At 55.0% G+C, this 27,154-nt stretch overlaps 1 protein-coding gene across 9 annotated transcripts in view; it reads left to right on the forward strand.

The window, feature by feature from the left end:
• Positions 1–25,671, forward strand: part of MED12 (mediator complex subunit 12) — a 90,430-nt gene extending 64,759 nt beyond the window's left edge. For 2 of the 9 annotated variants that reach the window (XM_043491873.1, XM_043491869.1), the window contains 6 exons: positions 8,830–8,910; positions 9,202–9,419; positions 10,285–10,438; positions 19,402–19,569; positions 19,772–19,853; positions 25,246–25,671. In XM_043491873.1, coding sequence (XP_043347808.1) covers positions 8,830–8,910; positions 9,202–9,419; positions 10,285–10,438; positions 19,402–19,569; positions 19,772–19,853; positions 25,246–25,289 — 747 coding nt within the window. In that variant the 3' untranslated portion in view covers positions 25,290–25,671. Of the gene's footprint in view, positions 1–8,829; positions 8,911–9,201; positions 9,420–10,284; positions 10,439–19,389; positions 19,570–19,771; positions 19,854–25,245 lie in introns of all 9 variants that reach the window. The other 7 variants (XM_038415598.2, XM_038415600.2, XM_043491870.1 and 4 more) reach the window with 5 other exon arrangements.
• The last annotated feature ends 1,483 nt before the right edge of the window (positions 25,672–27,154 follow it).

The raw sequence follows: 27,154 nt of genomic DNA on the forward strand, positions 1-27,154 counted from the left end.
TCACTGCGACTGTGGGGCCAGCAGGGGCCGACGGACCCAGCCCTGGGGAGGGAGGGGTTAGTGTCACTGTGACTGTGGGGCCAGCAGGGGGCGACGGACCCAGCCCTGGGGAGGGAGGGGTTAGTGTCACTGTGACTGTGGGGCCAGCAGGGGGCGACGGATCCAGCCCTGGGGAGGGAGGGGTTAGTGTCACAGCGACTGTGGGGCCAGCAGGGGGCGACGGACCCAGCTCTGGGGAGGGAGGGGTTAGTGTCCCTGCGACTGTGGGGCCAGCAGGGGGCGCCAGGCCCAGCCCTGGGGAGGGAGGGGTTAGTGTCCCTGCGACTGTGGGGGCAGCAGGGGGCGACGGACCCAGCCCTGGGGAGGGAGGGGTTAGTGTCACTGCGACTGTGGGGCCAGCAGGGGGCGACGGACCCAGCCCTGGGGAGGGAGGGGTTAGTGTCACTGTGACTGTGGGGCCAGCAGGGGGCGACGGACCCAGCCCTGGGGAGGGAGGGGTTAGTGTCACTGTGACTGTGGGGCCAGCAGGGGGCGACGGACCCAGCCCTGGGGAGGGAGGGGTTAGTGCCATTGTGACTGTGGGGCCAGCAGGGGGCGACGGACCCAGCCCTGGGGAGGGAGGGGTTAGTGTCACAGCGACTGTGGGGCCAGCAGGGGGCGACGGACCCAGCCCTGGGGAGGGACGGGTTAGTGTCACTGGGACTGTGGGGCCAGCAGGGGGCGACGGACCCAGCCCTGGGGAGGGAGGGGTTAGTGCCATTGTGACTGTGGGGCCAGCAGGGGGCGACGGACCCAGCCCTGGGGAGGGAGGGGTTAGTGTCACAGCGACTGTGGGGCCAGCAGGGGGCGACGGACCCAGCCCTGGGGAGGGACGGGTTAGTGTCACTGGGACTGTGGGGCCAGCAGGGGGCGACGGACCCAGCCCTGGGGAGGGAGGGGTTAGTGTCACAGCGACTGTGGGGCCAGCAGGGGGCGACGGACCCAGCCCTGGGGAGGGAGGGGTTAGTGTCACTGCGACTGTGGGGCCAGCAGGGGGCGCCGGGCCCAGCCCTGGGGAGGGAGGGGTTAGTGTCACAGCGACTGTGGGGCCAGCAGGGGGCGACGGACCCAGCTCTGGGAGGGAGGGGTTAGGGTCACTGCGACTGTGGGGCCAGGAGGGGGTGACGGACCCAGCCCTGGGGAGGGAGGGGTTAGTGTCACTGTGACTGTGGGGCCAGCAGGGGGCGACGGACCCAGCCCTGGGGAGGGAAGGGTTAGTGTCACAGCGACTGTGGGGCCAGCAGGGGGCGACGGACCCAGCCCTGGGGAGGGAGGGGTTAGTGTCAGACGACTGTGGGGCCAGCAGGGGGCGACGGACCTAGCCCTGGGGAGGGAGGGGTTAGTGTCAGAGCGACTGTGTGGCCAGCAGGGGGCGACGGACCCAGCTCTGGGGAGGGAGGGGTTAGTGTCACTGCGACTGTGGGGCCAGCAGGGGGCGACGGACCCAGCCCTGGGGAGGGAGGGGTTAGTGTCACTGCGACTGTGGGGCCAGCAGGGGGCGCCAGGCCCAGCCCTGGGAGGGAGGGGTTAGTGTCACTGCGACTGTGGGGCCAGCAGGGGGCGACGGACCCAGCCCTGGGGAGGGAGGGGTTAGTGTCACTGTGACTGTGGGGCCAGCAGGGGGCGACGGACCCAGCCCTGGGGAGGGAGGGGTTAGTGTCACTGCGACTGTGGGGCCAGCAGGGGGTGCGAGGCCCAGCCCTGGGGAGGGAGGGGTTAGTGTCACAGCGACTGTGGCGCCAGCAGGGGGCGATGGACCCAGCTCTGGGGAGGGAGGGGTTAGTGTCACAGCGACTGTGGGGCCAGCGGGGGGCGATGGATCCAGCCCTGGGGAGGGAGGGGTTCGTGTCACTGGGACTGTGGGGCCAGCAGGGGGCGCCAGGCCCAGCCCTGGGGAGGGAGGGGATAGTGTCACTGCGACTGTGGGGCCAGCAGGGGGCGACGGACCCAGCCCTGGGGAGGGAGGGGTTAGTGTCACTGTGACTGGGGCCAGCAGGGGGCAACGGACCCATCTCTGGGGAGGGAGGGGTTAGTGTCACTGCGACTGTGGGGCCAGCAGGGGGCGACGGACCCAGCCCTGGGGAGGGAGGGGTTAGTGTCACTGTGACTGTGGGGCCAGCAGGGGGCGACGGACCCAGCCCTGGGGAGGGAGGGGTTAGTGTCACTGCGACTGTGGGGCCAGCAGGGGGCGACGGACCCAGCCCTGGGGAGGGAGGGGTTAGTGTCACTGTGACTGTGGGGCCAGCAGGGGGCGACGGACCCAGCCCTGGGGAGGGAGGGGTTAGTGTCACAGCGACTGTGGGGCCAGCAGGGGGCGACGGACCCAGCCCTGGGGAGGGAGGGGTTAGTGTCACTGGGACTGTGGGGCCAGCAGGGGGCGACGGACCCAGCCCTGGGGAGGGAGGGGTTAGTGTCACTGCGACTGTGGGGCCAGCAGGGGGCGCCAGGCCCAGCCCTGGGGAGGGAGGGGTTAGTGTCACTGTGACTGTGGGGCCAGCAGGGGGCGACGGACCCAGCCCTGGGGAGGGAGGGGTTAGTGTCACTGCGACTGTGGGGCCAGCAGGGGGCGATGGACCCAGCCCTGAGGAGGGAGGGGTAGTGTCAGAGCGACTGTGGGGCCAGCAGGGGGCGACGGACCCAGCCCTGGGGAGGGAGGGGTTAGTGTCAGAGCCACTGTGGGGCCAGCAGGGGGCGACGGACCCAGCCCTGGGGAGGGAGGGGTTAGTGTCACTGCGACTGTGGGGCCAGCAGGGGGCGACGGACCCAGCCCTGGGGAGGGAGGGGTTAGTGTCACTGCGACTGTGGGGCCAGCAGGGGGCGATGGACCCAGCCCTGAGGAGGGAGGGGTTAGTGTCAGAGCCACTGTGGGGCCAGCAGGGGGCGACGGACCCAGCTCTGGGGAGGGAGGGGTTAGTGTCACTGCGACTGTGGGGCCAGCAGGGGGCGACGGACCCAGCCCTGGGGAGGGAGGGGTTAGTGTCAGAGCGACTGTGGGGCCAGCAGGGGGCGACGGACCCAGCCCTGGGGAGGGAGGGGTTAGTGTCACTGCGACTGTGGGGCCAGCAGGGGGCGACGGACCCAGCCCTGGGGAGGGAGGGGTTAGTGTCAGAGCGACTGTGGGGCCAGCAGGGGGCGACGGACCCAGCCCTGAGGAGGGAGGGATTAGTGTCAGAGCGACTGTGGGGCCAGCAGGGGGCGACGGACCCAGCCCTGGGGAGGGAGGGGTTAGTGTCACTGCGACTGTGGGGCCAGCAGGGGGCGCCAGGCCCAGCCCTGGGGAGGGAGGGGTTAGTGTCACTGGGACTGTGGGGCCAGCAGGAGGCGCCAGGCCCAGCTCTGGGGAGGGAGGGGTTAGTGTCACTGGGACTGTGGGGCCAGCAGGGGGCGACGGACCCATCCCTGGGGAGGGAGGGGTTAGTGTCACAGCGACTGTGGGGCCAGCAGGGGGCGATGGACCCAGCTCTGGGGAGGGAGGGGTTAGTGTCACAGCGACTGTGGGGCCAGCGGGGGGCGATGGATCCAGCTCTGGGGAGGGAGGGGTTAGTGTCACTGCGACTGTGGGGCCAGCAGGGGGCGACGGACCCAGCCCTGGGGAGGGAGGGGTTAGTGTCACAGCGACTGTGGGGCCAGCAGGGGGCGACGGACCCAGCCCTGGGGAGGGAGGGGTTAGTGTCACAGCGACTGTGGGGCCAGCAGGGGGCGACGGACCCAGCCCTGGGGAGGGAGGGGTTAGTGTCACTGCGACTGTGGGGCCAGCAGGGGGCGCCAGGCCCAGCCCTGGGGAGGGAAGGGTTAGTGTCACAGCGACTGTGGGGCCAGCAGGGGGCGACGGACCCAGCCCTGGGGAGGGAAGGGTTAGTGTCAGAGCGACTGTGGGGCCAGCAGGGGGCGATGGACCCAGCCCTGAGGAGGGAGGGGTTAGTGTCAGAGCGACTGTGGGGCCAGCAGGGGGCGACGGACCCAGCTCTGGGGAGGGAGGGGTTAGTGTCACTGCGACTGTGGGGCCAGGAGGGGCGATGGACCCAGCCTTGGGGAGGGAGGGGTTAGTGTCACTGCGACTGTGGGGCCAGCAGGGGGCGACGGACCCAGCCCTGGGGAGGGAGGGGTTAGTGTCACTGCGACTGTGGGGCCAGCAGGGGGCGACGGACCCAGCCCTGGGGAGGGAGGGGTTAGTGTCACAGCGACTGTGGGGCCAGCGGGGGGCGACGGACCCAGCTCTGGGGAGGGAGGAGTTAGTGTCACTGTGACTGTGGGGCCAGCAGGGGGCGCCAGGCCCAGCCCTGGGGAGGGAGGGGTTAGTGTCACTGCGACTGTGGGGCCAGCAGGGGGCGACGGACCCAGCCCTGGGGAGGGAGGGGTTAGTGTCACTGCGACTGTGGGGCCAGCAGGGGGCGACGGACCCAGCCCTGGGGAGGGAGGGGTTAGTGTCACAGCGACTGTGGGGCCAGCGGGGGGCGACGGACCCAGCTCTGGGGAGGGAGGGGTTCGTGTCACTGGGACTGTGGGGCCAGCAGGGGGCGCCAGGCCTAGCCCTGGGGAGGGAGGGGTTAGTGTCACTGCGACTGTGGGGCCAGCAGGGGGCGACGGACCCAGCCCTGGGGAGGGAGGGGTTCGTGTCACTGTGACTGTGGGGCCAGCAGGGGGCGCCAGGCCCAGCCCTGGGGAGGGAGGGGTTAGTGTCACAGCGACTGTGGGGCCAGCAGGGGGCGACGGACCCAGCCCTGGGGAGGGAGGGGTTAGGGTCACTGCGACTGTGGGGCCAGCAGGGGGCGACGGACCCAGCCCTGGGGAGGGAGGGGTTAGGGTCACTGTGACTGTGGGGCCAGCAGGGGGCGACGGACCCAGCTCTGGGAGGGAGGGGTTAGGGTCACTGCGACTGTGGGGCCTGCAGGGGGCGCCAGGCCCAGCTCTGGGGAGGGAGGGGTTAAGGTCACTGTGACTGTGGGGCCAGCAGGGGGCGACGGACCCAGCCCTGGGGAGGCAGGGGTTAGTGTCACTGCGACTGTGGGGCCAGCAGGGGGCGACGGACCCAGCCCTGGGGAGGGAGGGGTTAGTGTCACTGCGACTGTGGGGCCAGCAGGGGGCGACGGACCCAGCCCTGGGGAGGGAGGGGTAAGTGTCACTGCGACTATGGGGCCAGCAGGGGGCGACGGACCCAGCCCTGGGGAGGGAGGGGTTCGTGTCACTGCGACTGTGGGGCCAGCAGGGGGTGACGGACCGAGCCCTGGGGAGGGAGGGGTTCGTGTCACTGTGACTGTGGGGCCAGCAGGGGGCGCCAGGCCCAGCCCTGGGGAGGGAGGGGTTCGTGTCACTGGGACTGTGGGGCCAGCAGGGGGCGCCAGGCCCAGCCCTGGGGAGGGAGGGGTTAGTGTCACTGGGACTGTGGGGCCAGCAGGGGGCGACGGACCCAGCCCTGGGGTGGGAGGGGTTCGTGTCACTGCGACTGTGGGGCCAGCAGGGGGGCCAGGGTCAGCTCTAGGAGGGAGGGGTTAGTGTCACTGCGACTGTGGGGCCAGCAGGGGGCGACGGACCCAGCTCTGGGAGGGAGGGGTTAGGGTCACTGCGACTGTGGGGCCAGGAGGGGGTGACGGACCCAGCCCTGGGGAGGGAGGGGTTCGTGTCACTGTGACTGTGGGGCAGCAGGGGGCGCCAGGCCCAGCCCTGGGGAGGGAGGTGTTAGTGTCACTGCGACTGTGGGGCCAGCAGGGGGCGACGGACCCAGCTCTGGGGAGGGAGGGGTTAGTGTCACTGCGACTGTGGGGCCAGCAGGGGGCGCCAGGCCCAGCTCTGGGGAGGGAGGGGTTAGTGTCACTGTGACTGTGGGGCCAGCAGGGGGTGACGGACCGAGCCCTGGGGAGGGAGGGGTTAGTGTCACTGTGACTGTGGGGCCAGCAGGGGGCGCCAGGCCCAGCCCTGGGGAGGGAGGGGTTCGTGTCACTGCGACTGTGGGGCCAGCAGGGGGTGACGGACCGAGCCCTGGGGTGGGAGGGGTTCGTGTCACTGTGACTGTGGGGCCAGCAGGGGGTTCCAGGCCCAGCTCTGGGAGGGAGGGGTTAGGGTCACTGCGACTGTGGGGCCAGCAGGGGGGCCAGGGTCAGCTCTAGGAGGGAGGGGTTAGTGTCACTGCGACTGTGGGGCCAGCAGGGGGCGACGGACCCAGCTCTGGGAGGGAGGGGTTAGGGTCACTGCGACTGTGGGGCCAGCAGGGGGCGACGGACCCAGCCCTGGGGAGGGAGGGGTTAGGGTCACTGTGACTGTGGGGCCAGCAGGGGGCGACGGACCCAGCTCTGGGAGGGAGGGGTTAGGGTCACTGCGACTGTGGGGCCTGCAGGGGGCGCCAGGCCCAGCTCTGGGGAGGGAGGGGTTAGGGTCACTGTGACTGTGGGGCCAGCAGGGGGCGACGGACCCAGCCCTGGGGAGGGAGGGGTTAGGGTCACTGTGACTCTGGGGCCAGCAGGGGGCGACGGACCCAGCCCTGGGGAGGGAGGGGTTAGGGTCACTGCGACTGTGGGGCCAGCAGGGGGCGCCAGGCCCAGCTCTGGGGAGGGAGGGGTTAGGGTCACTGTGACTGTGGGGCCAGCAGGGGGCGACGGACCCAGCCCTGGGGAGGGAGGGGTTAGGGTCACTGTGACTGTGGGGCCAGCAGGGGGCGACAGACCCAGCCCTGGGGAGGGAGGGGTTAGTGTCACTGTGACTGTGGGGCCAGCAGGGGGCGCCAGGCCCAGCTCTGGGGAGGGAGGGGTTAGTGTCACTGTGACTGTGGGGCCAGCAGGGGGCGACGGACCCAGCCCTGGGGAGGGAGGGGTTAGGGTCACTGCGACTGTGGGGCCAGCAGGGGGCGACGGACCCAGCCCTGGGGAGGGAGGGGTTAGGGTCACTGTGACTGTGGGGCCAGCAGGGGGCGACGGACCCAGCTCTGGGAGGGAGGGGTTAGGGTCACTGCGACTGTGGGGCCTGCAGGGGGCGCCAGGCCCAGCTCTGGGGAGGGAGGGGTTAAGGTCACTGTGACTGTGGGGCCAGCAGGGGGCGACAGACCCAGCCCTGGGGAGGGAGGGGTTAGGGTCACTGCGACTGTGGGGCCAGCAGGGGGCGCCAGGCCCAGCTCTGGGGAGGGAGGGGTTAGGGTCACTGTGACTGTGGGGCCAGCAGGGGGCGACAGACCCAGCCCTGGGGAGGGAGGGGTTAGGGTCACTGTGACTGTGGGGCCAGCAGGGGGCGACAGACCCAGCCCTGGGGAGGGAGGGGTTAGGGTCACTGTGACTGTGGGGCCAGCAGGGGGCGACGGACCCAGCTCTGGGAGGGAGGGGTTAGGGTCACTGCGACTGTGGGGCCTGCAGGGGGCGCCAGGCCCAGCTCTGGGGAGGGAGGGGTTAAGGTCACTGTGACTGTGGGGCCAGCAGGGGGCGACAGACCCAGCCCTGGGGAGGGAGGGGTTAGGGTCACTGCGACTGTGGGGCCAGCAGGGGGCGCCAGGCCCAGCTCTGGGGAGGGAGGGGTTAGGGTCACTGTGACTGTGGGGCCAGCAGGGGCGACAGACCCAGCCCTGGGGAGGGAGGGGTTAGGGTCACTGTGACTGTGGGGCCAGCAGGGGGCGACGGACCCAGCCCTGGGGAGGGAGGGGTTAGTGTCACTGTGACTGTGGGGCCAGCAGGGGGCGATGGACCCAGCCCTGGGGAGGGAGGGGTTAGTGTCACTGCGACTGTGGGGCCAGGAGGGGGCGACAGACCCAGCTCTGGGAGGGAGGGGTTAGTGTCACTGTGACTGTGGGGCCAGCAGGGGGCGCCAGGCCCAGCTCTGGGGAGGGAGGGGTTAGTGTCACTGTGACTGTGGGGCCAGCAGGGGGCGACGGACCCAGCCCTGGGGAGGGAGGGGTTAGGGTCACTGCGACTGTGGGGCCAGCAGGGGGCGACGGACCCAGCCCTGGGGAGGGAGGGGTTAGGGTCACTGTGACTGTGGGGCCAGCAGGGGGCGACGGACCCAGCTCTGGGAGGGAGGGGTTAGGGTCACTGCGACTGTGGGGCCTGCAGGGGGCGCCAGGCCCAGCTCTGGGGAGGGAGGGGTTAAGGTCACTGTGACTGTGGGGCCAGCAGGGGGCGACAGACCCAGCCCTGGGGAGGGAGGGGTTAGGGTCACTGCGACTGTGGGGCCAGCAGGGGGCGACAGACCCAGACCTGGGGAGGGAGGGGTTAGGGTCACTGCGACTGTGGGGCCAGCAGGGGGCGCCAGGCCCAGCTCTGGGGAGGGAGGGGTTAGGGTCACTGTGACTGTGGGGCCAGCAGGGGGCGACAGACCCAGCCCTGGGGAGGGAGGGGTTAGGGTCACTGCGAGTGTGGGGCCAGCAGGGGGCGACGGACCCAGCCCTGGGGAGGGAGGGGTTAGGGTCACTGCGAGTGTGGGGCCAGCAGGGGGCGCCAGGCCCAGCCCTGGGGAGGGAGGGGTTAGTGTCACTGTGACTGTGGGGCCAGCAGGGGGCGACGGACCCAGCCCTGGGGAGGGAGGGGTTAGGGTCACTGCGAGTGTGGGGCCAGCAGAAATGGAGGCAGGTCTGTTCTTTAGCCTGGCCTGGGAAAGTCCTCCAAGGCCTTGTCCTGATTGGAAGGTGGGACCCATGTGGCCGTGACGCTCCTGCCTGCCTGAGTCCGGGGGAGGACGGGCTGTTGTCTGGCCTGGGAAGTGCTTGCAGAGCACTGCTGGGAGGAGCTCACATATGCCCAGAGGATGGCAAAGAGTGAGCCGGACGGTCCTCGGTCTCCGTGTTCCTGAGTGTGAATGTCTTGTGCTCCTTTTCAGCAGAGCCAGGGAATGCTGGGGCAGCCGCCAGTGCGCCACATGGCCCCTACCCCTTCCTATGGAGCCCTGCAGCCTTCCCAGGTGAGTGGGGCTTTTTTCTTCCTGGGAGGAGGAGGATGAAGGGCCAAGTGGGTTCTGGTGGAGCCAGCGCTGTGTGAACTCCTGCTGCAGGGCCGTGGAGCCACCTGGTTCTCCCTGGGGTCCCCACTTGCCAACTGTCATGAAATTTCCGGTCTCTGGGAAGAGGGTGAAGTGGGCCATGATGTCCTGGGTTTCTAATGCAGCCGTTTCTGTGTCCCCGTGGGAAATGCCCCGCCCCAGCACTCCCTCTGTATCCCAGCACATTTAACAAAGGCTCTTTCTTCCCCTCAGGGTTACACACCTTACGTCTCCCATATAGGCCTGCAGCAGCACCCCCCTCAGTCCAGTACGATGGTACCTCCCACCTATTCCAGCCAGCCCTACCAGAACTCCCATCCCAGCTCAAACCCAGCTCTCGTGGATCCTGTCAGACAGATGCAGCAGAGACCAAGTGGCTATGTGCATCAGCAGGCCCCTGGCTATGGCCACGCCCTGGGCAACACACAGAGGTACCTCCCAGTCTGCAGATGCTGAGCAGCTGTTGGTGTTGCACAGGGAACTTCTCCAATGTAACTGATTGGACAGGACTAGTAGATAGGGGCCTGCTATAGCTCTGGTGCTGTAGAAGTCAGCATCCTGGAATCCTCTGTGCTGCCTGAGCTGATGGCCTTGTCCAGCTCCTTGTCAGACCCAGAAAGATACTGCAGCCAGGAGGGCATTCAGTGAGTAGCATGGGGAGAGATGTGTGTAAACCCCAAGCAGGGAAAGGGGTTAAGAGGCTGTGACTAGTGGGGAGGGGTGGAATTAAGAAAGGGGAAATATAGGCTGAAGGATAGGGAAGTCATTAACCACAGCTTTGGACCTGACCCCAGGGGAGAAGGGCTGGGACCCCAGTCACTCTCAAACAGGTGGATCTGGCCAGGGAATCATTGCCCCAGGGGAAGGGCTGGGTGCTCTTTCACTCCCTGACCAGGGTATGGATCTGGCTGGGAGATTGTCCGTCCCCCCAGGGGGAAAGGACTCGATGCACCATTGTTCTCCTTCAGGGGGATGGATACAGCCAGAAAATTGTCCCGAGGAGCAGGGCTCAGAGTCTTGTTGCTTGAGACTTTTTAACCTAGACTGGACAAACCTTTGAAAAGGTGCAGCAAGAATCATGCATCCAAGCCTAGCTGAACGCATGCCTGGGCCCCAGATTGGGTGTTCTGGGCTCTCTCAGTTGGTAATGTGGGAGGTTCTGGTTCTGGCCATGCTTGCTCTGACGCATTTGGTTTTCTTAGACAATGAGAAGCTCAGGTTGGGTTTAGGGAGGCTCCTCTGTCTCCAGGCTCTGTCTGGATCCACAAGAGCCACTGATTCTTCTTGTTGTGTCAGGTTCCCTCATCAGTCAATACAGCAAGCTCCTGTGATGAGCGGGATGAATCATATGAGCACACAAGGGGTTCCACCAGGAATCCGACCCAGTCAGATGTTACCTGAGCCGCAGCAGCAGCAGTACCTGAGGCAGCAGCAGCAGCAGATGCTGAGGGTGAGTGAAGACCTGCTTCTTTTTTTCACCATCTCTCACGTCATCTGGAGAGATGGAGCTGAGGGTGGAGGGCCGGTGGAGCACCACTAGGCCAGATGCGTCCTCAAACCTGTGCAGTACTCGGCCATTGCCAGCAGGAGGAGCTGATGGCAGCAGGGATGCTCTGTCCCTCTTGTTGGATACCTGGCTAAGGTCCCTGTTCTGCAGCTGCTTTGCTGTGGCCCCTGAGAAGATGTTCCCCCTTGCTAGGGACTGCGTGCACCTCTGCGGAGCCTGCCGCTGCTTTGCCATCGCTGGCAAGTCATCCGACTTGCGTAGTGGGAAGATCCGTTGGATCGATCCACATTGATCTGCTCTCGGCTCCGGCTGAGCCTTTGGAATATTGGCAGTAGTTTGGCTCACAGAACAGTTAGTGGTGCTCAGCTCCGAGCTTGACTGGAACGTCGCTGCCCCGGTGCAATGAGTTGTAGCTGTGCCAGTCCCAGGACGTTACAGGGACAAGCTGGGTGAGGTCGTATCTTTTACTGGACTCACATTCGGTGGTGAGCGAGAGAAGCTTCTGAGCCACACAAAGCATGTGGCTCAAGAGCTTGTGTCACTCACCAACTGAAGTTGGTCCAGTAAAAGATACGACCTCGCCCATCTTGTCTCTCCAGTGCTGCTTTAGACATTCTTTGTGAGCCAGATGCGTCCAGGCTTCTCAATGAGCCTCTTTAACTGGAGATCCCCACCCAACCTGAGGCGAGGGCAGGACATTTCCATAGAGAAGTTTTATAGGGTCATGTAACTGGAATGGAAATGACTATGTTGATTGTAATTCCCACCTGTAGTGAGGTCAGTGTGAGTCTGTGGGTACATTCATATTTCATATTGTTCTCTCACTTATTCTGAAATGACTATGTGCACACAGTCTTGCCCAAAATCACAGGGGTGAGCAGTAAAGGCAGCTAAATTGTTTCACTGACAGTTTATATGTAGATGAGTCCTCTGGCTTTTCCAGTGTGACATGTCATAGAATCATAGAATATCAGGGTTGGAAGAGACCTCAGGAGGTCATCTAGTCTAACTCCCTGCTCAAAGCAGGACCAATCCCCAACTAAATCATCCCAGCCAGGGCTTTGTCAAGCCTGACTTTACAAACCCAAAGGAAGGAGTGTCCACCACCTCCCTAGGTAACGCATTCCAGTGCTTCACCACCCTCCTAGTGAAAAAGTTTTTCTTAATATCCAACCTAAACCTCCCCCACTGCAACTTGAGACCATTACTCCTTGTTCTGTCATCTGCTACCACTGAGAACAGTCTAGATCCATCCTCTTTGGAACCCTCTTTCAGGTAGTTGAAAGCAGCTGAATGTCCAGGTAGACCTTGGTGAGGCTTCCAGCCTTGCCTTTGGGAGGCTGTCCAATGGGCTAGGAGATTTCATTATTACAAAATGTCCCCTAATATTCAGTTTTTATTTCCTTTTGCAAAGGGTTCCTCACTTGTTCCTTGTATGCAGTCTTACAGTAGACAGTGATGTGCTAATTTTAGATGAGCTCTCAGACAGAAACTCCTCCTAGATTAGGAGAATCTGTGTGTTAATGGAAGTGGATTATGCTCGGGATTTAGAGTAGGGTTTGATGAATATTGGATGCATGACATCGATTACACGGTAACGTAGGTATTAACACACCTGCTCCTGAAATGATAGAAAACGATTGAGAATTACAAGGGAAATTTTACTTTAAACAATTAATTTTTGGGGCTACTGGGTTCAAGTAAACTGTATTCCCTAACTGATTGTAAGGTCTAATTTTTTAATAGTGTCCCTATGGGTGCTCCACTATAGGTTTATCTGAGTCCCTGCGCTGCTGATCAGAGAATTTGGTAGCAGTGTCTGTTTGGTCTGAGCATGCACTCTCCCCCACCCCAGTCTGCCATGAGGCTAACCAGCGTTGCAGGGGCAAACCCTCCCCAGTTTCTTCTCAACCACACCTGGCTAGAGATGAAGATTTAGCAGTCCATTAATGGATCATTACTTTTTATAGAATGGCTAATTGTTTCTCTAATCTTTTAGAGCTCCCTTTTCTTTTTCACTTGTGTATCTTTTATTTATTTATTTAGCCAAAAAAATACCTCCAAAAACTTTAGTTTAAACATAGTTTTTCTTCTACCCCCCTCCCCCCCGGAACAGGGTATGCCTGGTTCACCAGGCTTCAAGAAGTGTCTCAGTTGCAAATAATCTATCCCTGTGACTGACTGACATTCTCAGTGCATCTGCTGTCTGGAAGAGAACCACATCCCACAGAAGTATAGTTTATACCAACAATTGAAACCTAGATCTAGAAAGGATAGAGAACTGAGACTCAAGCTTATTCTAATGGAAGCGGCCCTCCAGCCACCTTTGGAGTTACACCAAGACTCCGGACAGCAGGAATTCTCACCGCAACCCTCTACATCTAAGGGTGTTGAGCCTAAGAAGTCAATCATGAGCCACTCTCACAATGCCTCTAAGAAAAAGGCCGGTAGTCCCCACAGCGAGCCCTGACCAAGCCAAAACCCATCTCGGCTTGCTTGATATCATCGGTACCAGTGGTACCGAATCCTGAACCAGGGGCTTTCAGGGTACCCAACAGAACATGTGGGGCTGCCTAAGGACCCGATGGGCACAGGCAAGGAATCATTGGTATCGCCTGGGCACGAGAAAACGAGAGAATCCACCCTGGAGAAGTCTCCTGAGGTGCAGACCTCAATGTTGGTACCGTCACTCCAAGCACTGGCAGACCACGCAATCAGGACAGCATTGAGAACTCCTTCAATGCAGACATCTCAGCACCACTAAATGCTTCTGGTATCAATGATTGTGGCACCACCGGATTTCCAGTCCATGACAGACGTTTTGGTATCTGATGCACTGGACTCCTCTCTACTCGGTACCGGGGCCCCAGCACTAGTCCACCCAGAGCTCCAGGCTCACCGGTGACATACACCCTCATTTTCAAGGGCTGAGTCAGATAGAAAGCAAGAGGACTAGTCTTCCACCATTCCTCTCATCCACCCTATGGTACCCATTTCCAGTGTGTACCTCAACTGTACTGCCCCTCTGACCCCCAGCCTCCTTGGTATGGGCAGCCATGGTACCAACCTCCAGGGACTTTCCCACCCTCTCAGTGGCTTTACTGGGATCCTTGGCAGACAACAGGAACACCGTGCCTCCCATGGGTCTAGCTTGGCCTATCAGGAGCCCATGAGATACCCACTGCATCGAGGGCATCCAAGCCCCCGAACAGTCAGGAGGGAACAAGAGGCTGAAGTCGAGGAGGAGATTACCCCCCACCCTGACCAACTTCTCATCTTCATCACCAGATGAGACAGTGATGCTCCCCTCTCCATTGTTGGCAGATGATTTCAAGCTTTTCCAGGAGCTAACTTAGAGGGTGGCAGATGCATTACAACTACCATTACAAGAGGTAACCGAGTCACACCATAAACTATTGGACATTTTATTCACCTTGTCCAGACTAGCTCTCCCTATTAACGAGGCCCTCTTGGACTCTGTCAAACTCATATGGCAGACCCTGGCATTGGTCCCACCAACTTGCCAACGGACCAATAAAAAGTGTTATATGCCGGCGAAAGAAACGGAATTTCTCTTTTCCCACCCCCCCCCCCAATTCAGTTGTGGACATGCTGAGCTCAAGAGGCCATCAGCATCATCTGAAATCCAGCCCCACTTTTCACAATATAGTCATTCCAATGCTTGTATGAACCCCCCAAAAAGTCCAGGTTCTCCAAATGGAAATCTTTGGGCCCTCAACCTACTTCTTCACAGCCATCAATCTCAAAACGACAGTTTTGATGGGTTGGTTGAGGTGCATCAGATCAATCTCTTCAATATCATCCAACGTTGGAAAACCCCTCTCATCCCTATGGATGCCGGCATCATGACCCATTCTGCAGCACTTGGGAATGGATAACCTCCGACAAATGAGTACTGGAGATTATTCGAGATTGGTACTCCATCTATTTCTCCTCTCCCCCAAGCTCCCTTCCTCATCCCTCTTCAGTGACCCTTCTCATAAGAATCTGTTATGACAAGAGAGAGACCATCTCCTCAGTATAGGATCCATAAAACCAGTACATCTAAGACGCAAAGACTTTTACTCTCTCTATTTCCTGATACCCAAGAAAAAGCGAAGTTGGAGACCCATACTAGACCTCAGAGTGCTCAACAAGTTTGTCAAGGCTCAGAAGTTCAAGATGGTCACTTTAGTGACAATTATTCCAGCATTAGAAAAAGGTGACTGGTTTGTGGCCATTGACCTCCAAGATGCGTACTTCCACATTTCAATCATACCATGTCACAGAAGAAATCTCAGATTGACACTAGGCCAGGATCACTACCAGTATAGGGTACTCCCTTTTGCTCTCTCATTGGCCCCCAGAGTATTCTTCAAGATCCTGTCTGTGGTGGCAACTCACCTACATTTCCAGGACATTATGATCTCCACTTACCTGGACTATTTTCTCTTCAGGGTGCATTCCTTCATCAAAACCCAGCAAGTTACCAGTATCACTCTGGATCTGTTCAAGAATCTGGACCTACAAATCAATGCAAAAAATCAACATTAATACTGGTACAGAGACTAGAATTCATAGGAGCCAATGTCGACGCTGAGCAAGAGCGCTTCTCCCACAACACAGGTTCCTCAATCTATCCACACTTATAGAGACAGTGCAATCCAGCCCTCCAATATTGGCTTCAGCTTCTGGGGCACATGGCCGCAGACACATCAATGATAGCTCAGGCCAGACTTCACATGAGAGGCCTCCAATTATGGTTCAGTTTGATTTACAGGCCAAAAGACAACATAGACAAACTCCTATCGATGCCCACCAAAATCAAATAATCCTTGAATCCATGGAAAGACCAGCAGATACCTGCATGGGAATCCCGTGCACTGAGCCTTCCCCATCACTATTTCTCACCACCGACGCATCTCTGATAGGATGGGGTGCACATCTCAACGATCTCACAACGCAGGACAAATGGTCTCCATCCAAGACGTGCCTTCACATCAATCTACTCAAACTCAGAGCGGTCAGGAACGTGTGTGCTCATTTCCTTCTGCTTATCAGAGACATGCACACAAAGGTAATGACGGACAATATAGCATGTATGTATTACATAAACCATCAAGGAGGCACCAGTGGAAGCACTAAAGCTATGGAACTGGTTTATTTCCTACAATGTTACAATATCAGCAGCTTAACTACCAGGAGTACACAACATGATAGCGGACAGTCTCGGCCACAAATTCCCACACAACCACAAATGGGAGATAGACATATTCTGAGGTACTCTGACATATTCCGACAATGGGGGACACTGATAATAGACTTGTTCACTACTTACCAGAACAAGAAATGTCCATGGTACTGCTCCAGAATGGGCATTGGCCAGCAATTCATGGGGGATGCTTGCCTCCTCCCGTGAGACAAGGGCCTTCTTTACACCTTTCCCCCATTTCCTCTGTTGCTGAAATTCCTGTTGAAAATAACAAGAGAAAAAGCAAACATCATACCAATTGCTCCCACCTGGCCCAGACAGACATGGTACCCTTACCTTTCACAACTGGTGCTGTGTCCACCAATGACTCTTCCAACCACTCCTTACCTCCTCTTGCAGAACGAAACACTCTCCAGCCCAAACTATGGATATTACAGCTCAAACCCTGGCTCCTTCATGGTTCCAGCACATAGAAACATCATGCTTGAAGAGGTACAGGAAGTGTTGTTCCACACTAGGAAAGTGGCTACCCTTCGCACTCACCTACAGAAGTAGACTAGATTCCAGAGGGAACTGTACAGCATAAGCTCATAAAGTTAGCCCCCTCTCTCAATGTGGAGAGGAATATGCAACAGCCTTTGCCCCTTGAACTAGGATTCCCATACACTTCACTCCAACTCACTGGTTTAGATAAGGCAAAAACAACTATAAAAGAGATTTTAAGTAATTGTAAGGGATAGCAAACAGATCAAAGCAGATTACCTAGCAAATAAACAAAAAACGCCAACTAAGCTTAATATAGATTGGATATGAATTAGCAGATTCTCACCCTAAGAGATGATACAAGCAGGTTGCAGATTCTTAAGGGGCAAGTTGCACTTGCTTTACAGCTTGGAATCCCCAGGTGTTTCATACACAGGCTAGGTTTCAGAGTAGCAGCCGTGTTAGTCTGTATTCGCAAAAAGAAAAGGAGTACTTGTGGCACCTTAGAGACTAACAAATTTATTAGAGCATAAGCTTTCGTGAGCTACAGCTCACTTCATCGGATGCATTTGGTGGAAAAAACAGAGGAGAGATTTATATACACACACACAGAGAACATGAAACAATGGGTTTATCATACACACTGTAAGGAGAGTGATCACTTAAGATAAGCCATCACCCACAGCAGGGGGGGAAAGGAGGAAAACCTTCCATGGTGACAAGCAGGTAGGCTAATTCCAGCAGTTAACAAGAATATCAGAGGAACAGTGGGGGGTGGGGTGGGGGGGAGAAATACCATGGGGAAATAGTTTTACTTTGTGTAATGACTCATCCATTCCCAGTCTCTATTCAAGCCTAAGTTAATTGTATCCAGTTTGCAAATTAATTCCAATTCAGCAGTCTCTCGTTGGAGTCTGTTTTTGAAGCTTTTTTGTTGAAGTATAGCCACTCTTAGGTCTGTGATCGAGTGACCAGAGAGATTGAAGTGTTCTCCAACTGGTTTTTGAATGTTATAATTCTTGACGTCTGATTTGTGTCCATTCATTCTTTTACGTAGAGACTGTCCAGTTTGGCCACAGGCTAGAAATCCCTTTAGCCTTGGGTCCAGTACTTCCCTCAGTTCGGTCTTTGTTCCTCAGATGTTTCCAGGAGTCTTCCTGTGTGGGGAATGAAGAACCGCAGATGATGTCACTCCCTGCCTTATATAGCTTTTGCATATGGTGGGAACCCTTTGATCCAAAGCTTGGTTCCCAGACAAGTCTCTGGAAAAATACTGACATCCCAAGATGGAGACCTAGCATCATGGGGCCTGGTCACATGTCCTTGTATAGTCATAGCAGCCATCACTCACAGGCTGTCTGTGGTGTTCTCAGGAAGGCTCACCAGGTGGGAGATAAGCTTCTCTTAAGGCCTGTTGTTCTCCCGAATGGCTCATTGACCTGAATAGGCCCTTCCCCACCAGCTGTCTAGACTGAAAGCATCTTGTCTAGTGGGCGTTATCCGGGTGTAACTACATTTGAAATATAGATATACAATCCACGTTCATAACTTCAGATATAAAAATGATACATGTACACAAATAGAGTAATCATATTCAGCAAATCATAACTTTTCCAATGAAACCGCACATGACTTACCTTGCCTAAAATGCATCCTAATTACGCTGTGACCATATCCTAATAATACCACTATGAAGAATATGGGGTGCAGTGTCACAGACGACGTTTCTTAACGCCATTACCTCGACTAGAAGGATAGGGGAGATAGCAACCTTGAGGTTGCATCCCTCCTTCACAGTGTTCTTGCCTGACAAAGTCTTGCTTAGACCACATCTGAAGTTCACTCCCAGTGTGACTTCCCCATTTCACGTGAACCAACTCATTCACCTTCCAACCTTTTATCCCAAGCCTCACCAGCATAATAGGGCAAACCATCCTCCATACACTTGATCTAAGGAGAGCTTGGCCTTTTATTTGGACAGGACAAGAGTTTTTAGAAAATCTTCCAAGACATTTCCCTCTGTCATGGACAGGTCTAGAGGCAATTTCAGCTCAAAAATTCTCTAAATGGGTCTCAAACGATCAAACTCTTTTATCAGATGTGCAATTTAGCACCCCATCTACAATCTCACACATTCTGCAAGATCGGTTTCCTCAACCATCACCTTCTTCAAGGGTATCCCTATATCCTAAATCTACAGACCAGTTACCTTAGCATCTGCCTATACATTTGCTGAACATTATGCCATCCTTGGGGACTCTGCTGCAGGCACCAGATTCGGTGCCATGGTACTATCATCCATCACAGACTCGACTCCAGAGCCCCAGCCTCCAGGAGGCGATACTGCTCCGGAGTCACCTACAGTGGAGCGCCCATAGGGACACTACTCGAAGAAGAAGTTACTCACCTTGTGCAGATGTGTGTCCCTTTGGGTGCTCCACGACCCACCCTTCTCCCCTCTGCTTCGGAATTCTCATCACACACACTGCGGTAGAGAAGGAATTGAGGAGGGTTCACCTGACCAGCATTGGTTAGCCTCATGGCAGGGCATGAGAGGGTGGGGCGGCGCATGTGCGGGCTGAACGGACACTGCTGTCAAAGTTCTCTGATCAGCAGCACGGGGACACAGACACAGCTCCATGGAGCACCGCGGGGGCGCGTCTCGAAGAACCATCGTTATTGCACAAGGTGAGTAATTTCTTCATGCACGCAACATCGCAAGCATGTTTGCCATTTTATTTTGTTCTTTGCTTTTTCAATTAAAAAAAAAAAAAAGCAGGTCCAGAATTTTCCCAAACAGCATCAATAAAGTCCATTAGAGCGTGGCTCCTTGATTGTGATGTCACAGGCAGCATAGACACAACTAACCTCCTGTGCTGGGCCATATCAGGGTGCCGCTGGAAGCGTTGTAGAGAAGGCTGGCCTGATGGCTAAGGTGCTGGACACAGGGATTTGGGTGATCTGGGCCCTGTTCTGAGCCCTGTCACAGATTATCTGTGGCTTGAGAGAAGTCACTTCTGCCATGTCACCTATAAGAAAACCACATCTAATGGTTAGGCTGAGGGGCCGTCAGGGAAGGTCACTGTTCGTTTATTGAATTACAGATTTTTCCCTGTAGTGTTTCCTAGGCTGACAGTCTTATTGCATAGCCCTCCCTGTGATGCTTCCCTAATGGTCTCTTCTGCTTCTGCCTTTTCAGCAACAACAGCAGCAGCAACAACAACAGCAGCAGCAGCAACAACAGCCACAGGCACCACCACAGCAACAGCCACAGGCACCACCACAGCAACAGCCACAGGTGTCCACAGTTCCTCAGCCACAAGCCCAGGGCCAGCCTCCTGGCCTGGGGATGCAGGCTCTTCCTCCTCAACAGCCCATTGTAAGTGTGTCTCAGCGCTAGAGGGGAAAAGTCCTTCATTACAGCCCAACCATCCATAGATCCTTCCACCTGCTCCCTGCAGCGCGCTCCTTCTCCGCCCCACTAGCTGCTGCCTAACTTGGGGAGCATTTGCTGGCTGCCTGTGTGCATGCTAAGTCCCCACCAACCTAGTGGCTCTTGTTAATCAAGTTTCTCTCTCTAGTTTCAGCGCCAGGGTCTCCAGCAGACACAGCAGCAGCAGCAAACAGCTGCCCTGGTCCGACAGCTTCAGCAGCAACTCTCTAGTAAGAAATTAGCACTCTTCGTTTTTCTTACCTCTCCTCCTTGCCCTACCCAAAGTGTCTTGCTCCACAGAACTGGTCCTGGTGTAAAGTGATAGCAAGGGGAGGGCAAGCCCAGGCTTCCCTGTCTCTTTACACACCGTCTCGCTGTGACCACAGATTGTTGGGAAAGAGCCAACATGACTTTGTAAAGGGAAATCACGCCTCGCCAATCTGTTAGAATTCTTTGAGGGGATCAACAAATGTGGACAAGAGTGATGCAGTGGATGTAGTGTACTTAGACTTTCAGAAAGTCTTCGACAAGGACCCTCACCAAAGGCTCTTAAACAAAGTAAACTGTCATGGGATAAGAGGGTAGGTCCTCTCATACGTCAGTAACTGGTTAAAAGACAGGAAACAAAAGGTAGAGATAAATGGTCAGTTTTCAGAATGGAAAGAGGTAAATAGTGGTGTCCCTCAGGGATCTTTACTAGGACCATTACTGTTCAACATATTCATAAATAATCTGGAAAAAGGGGTAAACAGTGAGGTGGCCAAGTTTTCAGACGATACAAAGTTACTTGAGATAGTTAAGTCCCAGGCAGACTGCAAAGAGTTACAAAGGGAATCTCATAAAACTGATGACCGGGCAAGAAAATGGCAGATTAAGTTTATTGTTGCTAAATGCAAAGTAATGCACATTGAAAAACATAATCCCAACTATTCATACCAAATGATGGGGTCTAAATTAGCTGTTACCACTCAGGAAAGAGACCTTGGAGTCATTGTGGATAGTTCTCTGAACACATCCACTCAAAGTGCAATAGTGGTCAAAAAAGCAAACAGAATGGAACTGTTGGGAAAGGGATAGCTAGTAAGACAGTAAATATCATAATGCCACTGTATATATCCATGGTCTGCCCACACCTTGAATACTATGTGCAGTTCTGGCTTCCCCATCTCAAAAAAGATGTATTAGAAATGGAAAAAGTACAGAGAGAGGCAACAGAAATCATTACGGGCCTGGAGCAGCTTCCACACAAGGAGAGATTAAAAAGACTGGGACTGTTCAGATGGGAAAAGAGACGATTTGGGGGGGTGGATATGAGAGAGGTCTATAAAATCATGACGGGGGGGAGAAAGTGACTAGGGACGTGTTATTTATCCCTTCCCATAACACAAGAACCAGGGGGCACTCAATAAAATTAATAGGCCGCAGGTTTAAAACCAACATAAGGAAGTACTTCTTCACTCAAAGCACAGTCCAACCTGTGGAACTCATTGCCAGGGGATGTTGTGAAGGTCAAAATTATAACAACGTTCAAAAAAGAATTAGGTAAGTTAATGGAGAACAGGTCCATCAATGGCTATTATCCAAGATGGTCAGGGATGCAACCACATGTCTGGGTGTCCCTAAGCCTCTGATTGCCAGAAGCTGAGTTTGGATCATGCATTAACTACCCTGTTCTGTTCATTCCCTCTGAAGCATCTGGCACTGGCCACTTTCAGAAGACAGGATACTCGGCTAGATGGCCCATTGGTCTGACCCAGTATAGCCATTCCTATGTACTTATGACCATTGCTATTGTTAGCAGTGCCAGGGCCGCAGGCAGAGAGAGGAGCACAAAGTACTACCAATCAAGTGAGCAGCCTTGTAGACCTGTTGCAGATAGAGGGGCCAGTGTCTGTGGAGGCTGTCGGGCAGCTCTCCCAAACATGTCAGATCTGCTTTTCTGGATATACCACTGTGTCAGTGCCACTGCTTCCGTCGTTGTTGGCTCCCAACGATCTCAACGGGAGTATAAATTCTGGAGCTCATGCCTAATGGGGCAGCCAGGGAGGTGCTTTATTCAGGGCATGGTCAGTGAGAGACTTTTTTTATTGAGCACTGCCATGTGGGATGCTGCCTGACCCCCAGCAGGGCAGTGTATCTCTCCAGACCACCCTGCTGTTGTACAGATCACATCAGTAATTTTATATAATAAAACTGGCAATTGAACTATTAAACACCCAAGCCAGAGCCCTCCCCAAAGGAATGTTGTATGCTAACATATGCTGCCTTACTTCCCAGGACGCAGCCCAGCCATGGCTTTGCCCAGGTGTATTGAACCCTGCCACAAGTGACCACATCTCAGTGCAGCAAAACAGGGGGTAGCTCAGTGGTTTGAGCATTGGCCTGCTAAACCCAGGGTTGTGAGTTCAATCCTTGAGGGGGCCATTTAGCGTTCTGGGGCAAAAATTGGGGATTGGCCCTGCTTTGAGCAGGGGGTTGGACTAGATGACCTCCTGAGGTCCCTTCCAACCCTGATATTCTATGATTCATCTAACACAGTGATGCCATCACTTTGCAGTCTTCTAAATACAATTTAAAATTGGATTCTGGCTCCTCCTAAATTCTTCCTTTCAATCCTAGCATCTATACATTATTTTTTTTATGAGGCTGTGACTGCAGGAACTATTAGATATTCCTTTATGGGCTATTACATATTCCTTCCGGTGCTTGTATATGCTTCACTGAGCCAGTGAGGTGCAAGTGAGATTGCAGAGTTTCTCCAAGGTGTTGAGAGCCATAGTAAGAGTCAAGAAAAAGAATTCAGAGGCACAGGGTGGCTGGTGACTGGGGTAAATGGTCCTTTTCCCTTCTAAGGCCACCATTTCCACCCTGTTTCGTGACAAGACTGGTTGCCTGATTGGGTTATGGAGCCTTTCACTTCTAGGTTCCAGGCAGAAATCTGGCAGTGCTCAGTACCAACCATGTGGTAGTTTTGTGTGGACTTGGTTGATTGGGTTTCTTTCCATAGATCCCTAGAATGTGCACTTCATGGGACACAGCCTGTGACTTTCTTTGTCTGAAAAGCACCAGGAACACCTATGCCACTGCAGAAGTCGTGTTTTATCTTTCCTATGTAAAAAGTGCATTTATAATCAGCCTCTAGAAAAGTCCACACTAAATAACAGCCCAACATTAACCCTATCCATCAGCCTAACCACGTATCGCCCTGGTCCCTCTGAGAATGCCTGAGCAAACAGCTTAGGCCTTGCAGCATGACCTCCTCTGCAGTGGAGGAAGTGAATTCTAGGGCTGAGTGCCCCCAGTTAGTCCAATCTGAGGGGCTTCTAGTGCACGTGGCTCCAGGGGATAATGTTAAAGTACAGAGAGAGAGGCTGCCTCTAAGGACCTATTTACAGCACAACTATAATAATTTTTGTAACCAGCTCATGAATGTCTCCTGTGTCCTGGTTACAATACACAGGGCTGAGTTGTATAAAGAGCTGCTGTGTGGACTTACCTACTGTGCTACCTCCCATATCTCTGCATTCCTGAAAGGCAGAGCTGCTCTCCCACAGGGCTAGGGGTGGGGAGAGTGCCTGGAGGACACACACAGAGTGGCACCAGCAGCTCATATGGCGTCCCAGAATGCATTGCCCTCTTGCAGAGTGGAAAAAGGAGGACCAGCCATACTGGTTATACTGGCATGATTTTAGCAGCTCTGCGCTGCAGAAAGCCCGTGGAATGGGTTATAGGAAGAAAATAATGTTTCTGGTGGCAAGGCCAATGCCTCCCTGAGTAGTGATTGTATTGTGTACAGACACAAGCCTTGTTTCAAGCTGGCCGTGTCACTAATTGGTTACCCACTGAGATTAAAGTAGTAGTGCAGACAGGCCTTAAATCATAAAGGTCTTTATAGAGTAAAACCATCCCCCCAGATTGCACCAGCAGTGAACATGGGGCAGTCAGATCCCAGAGCAAAAGTGTATGATGTTCCCTGTAAGAAGCACCACTCCAGGGGTTGCTCCTTTTTCTCTAGCTGGAGTTTTGAGAGCCTTTGGGGATGCTCCCACGTAGATCATATTGCTGTAACTGGGGCAAGGTCTTGTACCCAGCAGAAACCTTGCAACCTCCTTACTGTATGAAAGAGGCTGCAGTTAGGGATAAACCCCAGTGATATATCCCAGCTAGAGAGTGTCTTGGAGACTGCTGTGTTCCAAGTGCACACATCCACATAGCTGGAAGCACCATCGCACTTGGCACAGATCACTCCCATCGTGGTTAGTCTCAGCAGAGAGCACAAAGCATTGGATGAGTCATGCTCCTCCCTGTCCAGCTCAGGATGAGACCTGGGGCAGGAGATGCTTGTGCTGCTCTTGTCTGTGCTGTACCGTTAGTTTCCAGGACTGTCAGGTTGATTCCTTCGTGAGCAGTGACTTTGACTAAAATACTTGTAGAGGAGGAAAAAAACATCTCTCCAATGCCCCTGTGACCAGCAGTGTGGGGTTCGGGCTGGGTTTGCCCTGCCCTCCTGCTGAGGGCCTGCCCAGCAGCATGCTGCATGGCTGGATTTTGTAATGGAATGACAGACTCTGAATGCTCCCACTCACTAGGTAATAGGTTTCAGAGTAGCAGCCGTGTTAGTCTGTATTCGCAAAAAGAAAAGCAGTACATGTGGCAACTTAGAGACTAACAAATTTATTACGAAAGCTTATGCTCTAATAAATTTGTTAGTCTCTAAGGTGCCACAAGTACTCCTTTTCTTTTCACTAGGTAACAGTAAACCAACAAGTCATGGAAGTCTGGTCCCACAGAGCTAGTGAGTCCTGTAGTCAGGAGCCAATCCTGGAGCACACTGCATCTAAAGATGATCAGCAAGAGCATCCAAGTTGGTCTGGAGTTCGAGGGGAGGCAGGTCTCTAAGGTTGCCTGCTGTCAAGCTAGATATGTCTTGAAACCAGCACTTGGATAGTAAGTGGGAACCAGTATGGTCTATAAGCACTGATAACATGCTCCTGGGTGCTGTGAGCCTATGAATTCTGCACTAGCTGAAGTTCCCAAGTTTTCTTCAGGTTAAATGATGGTGGGAACTCCAGGGTAGTTAGCTGGCCCAGCACAGCTCATACTGTGCATCCACCTGGTGGTGGCAGTAGCAGTGTTTGGGTTTCTGTGTGTCGGGGGTGCTGCACAGAACTAGGAGTTACAGGTGTTCTGTTTAAAAGAGAAAAGCCCAGAGGATAATTCAGCTTCCAACCTCATCACCCAGGCAGCTACCCACTCCCTTTCAGTGCCACATTGTTCCACACCTATTTCACATCAAAGAGCAGCGTGCAGCTGGGCAGAAGAGGCATAGAGAGCTGGATTTGACACAGTTTATCCCCCTTTCCAGGAGCAAGTGGAATTTTGATAGTACTGCTATCCTAAGCCCCAGGAGCTGGCACCAGAGTGTGTGTCATCTGAGCAGAGCATCAAGTGCCACAAGTGATACAGAGGTGCAGTGTCCCAGTCTAAGACCCGAGTAGCCCCCTTCTCTTGCCTACCTAGCCCCTCCTCTTCACAATCAGACTCTGAATTGCAGAGCTGATGGGCATCTCCTAACTGGGCCAGAATCCTGTGATTGTCTAACTCTGTGTTTGATCTGAACAGATACACAGCCACAGCAGAACAACAACCCATTTGGACGCTACTGAGCCATGGCACTTGGGCCCGATCCAGGAGGGAGACATCACTGTGGACTGGATACAGCCTCCCCCATTGGGGGCTGTTCCCAACCCCTCTGTCCCTGGGGCACCTGCCCAGGCTCCGTGTTCTGCAGCTGCCCTTCTTGGAAGGGAGGGAGTGATTTTTATCATAAAGAGAAAATGTTTTTACTCCGGTTTCTACAAAGGTTTATGGAGATCCCATGTCCTTGGTAGTCTCCCCTCCCCCTTTGGTTTCAGTTTTTACTAAGTTTTTAGTATTTTTGTTAAAATAATGATTAAGACATTGTAAGATTTTGTACTTTATTTATACCAGATGAAACCCTGTATTGCAGACATCCTCAGACAATTACAGAGAGCTTACTTTGCGAAAGGGGTGTGTGTGTGTGTGTGTGTGTGTGTGTGTGTGTGTGTGTGTGTGCGCACGCACGCACACGTGCATGTTCAGAATCTGAGCCCCATGACCCTAACATGATCCCTTTCCCGATTCCTCTTCATTCCCACAGATCCTGCCCTGAACTACTCCCATATAGAGCCCCGTGAACTATACACATCAAATCTCAAGAACTATAGTCTGCACCTTTTCTGCTCCTAAATAAGTGCATTTTTCAGCCTCACCAGGTTGGTGTGGGGAACGGTTCTCTCATCTCTTGCTTGCCTGTTTTGCCCAGGTTGTTCTCTCCCTGTGTTCACTAGTTGGGAGGAGAGTTTTGATAGTGATTCAGAGCTTCCCTTTAAGCAGCAGTGTCTTGTTACCAATCCATAGAGAACAAATGGTCCCTGCACACTTCCACTGGTGGGATCAAGATGCCTGTGCAGCCAGGATCCTGAATGTGCTAGGGTTTGTCCTGGCGAGGATAAAAAGTATCTAGGAAGGAGGTGAGATGGCAGCTAACACATTCTAGACCTCATGTAAACTTTCAAGATAGATTCTAAGGCCAGAAGGAACTGTGGTCAGATGTTTGGCTGTGTGTGTGTGTTCTTCCTGTATGCTGCCTCAGCTCTGCGCAGACAGCCAGCACAGCAGACCTCGAGCGAACTGCCCAATGACAACAAGATATGTTAAGGTACGAAGGCACCAGGCCAGGTTTATTGTCGACAAAGCACGGTAATAGCACCTGGCATACTCTACAAGGATACTAAGACCCATATACCGGTGACAATGGACGTGGTTCAGTGAATGGTGGGACTTTTCATTCCCCCCTCAGCTGGACAAAGATACTCTCTCTGAGATGCATCTTTATACCTGGATACAAACAAGTTACTTACTGCCTCTGACATAGTTAGTCACTGCCCCCTGATATGGCTAATTATCACCTTGTACATGTTGGTTCACTCAAAACATCTCAATTATGTACTGTTATCCTGACCTTATCTTTTAGGAGGGGTCAGTATGTTCCTATTACCATTGGGGAACATTTTTGAGCCATCCTTGACATCGGGATGTTCTGGTACCACTTGATATCGGGATGTATTTGTGTAAATATTCTGTGCTTAGCACTTCTTAGGAGTGTGTATTTCTGCTATATTAGCCCTGTTCTTGCCAGATTCTGTGAGCAGATCCTGCCTCATACGAGGCCTCTGATACAAGGGCTTATGTCTCAGACTCTTCCTGCTACATGGACCATTGTGATCATCTAATATGACCTTCTATGGAGAATCCATTATGACCCTCAGTAAGCTGTTTCAATGGTTAATTACTCCCTCTGTTAAAAAATTACACCCTATTTCCAGTCTGAATTTATCTAGCTTCATCTTCCAGTCATTGGGTCATGTCATACCTTTGTCTGATTGAAGATTGAAGAGCCCATTGTTAAATATTTGTTCTCCATGTAGGTACTTATAGACTGTGATCA

The sequence above is a fragment of the Dermochelys coriacea genome, chromosome 9, assembly GCF_009764565.3.
Source record: "Dermochelys coriacea isolate rDerCor1 chromosome 9, rDerCor1.pri.v4, whole genome shotgun sequence".
Lineage (NCBI taxonomy): Eukaryota > Metazoa > Chordata > Testudines > Dermochelyidae > Dermochelys > Dermochelys coriacea.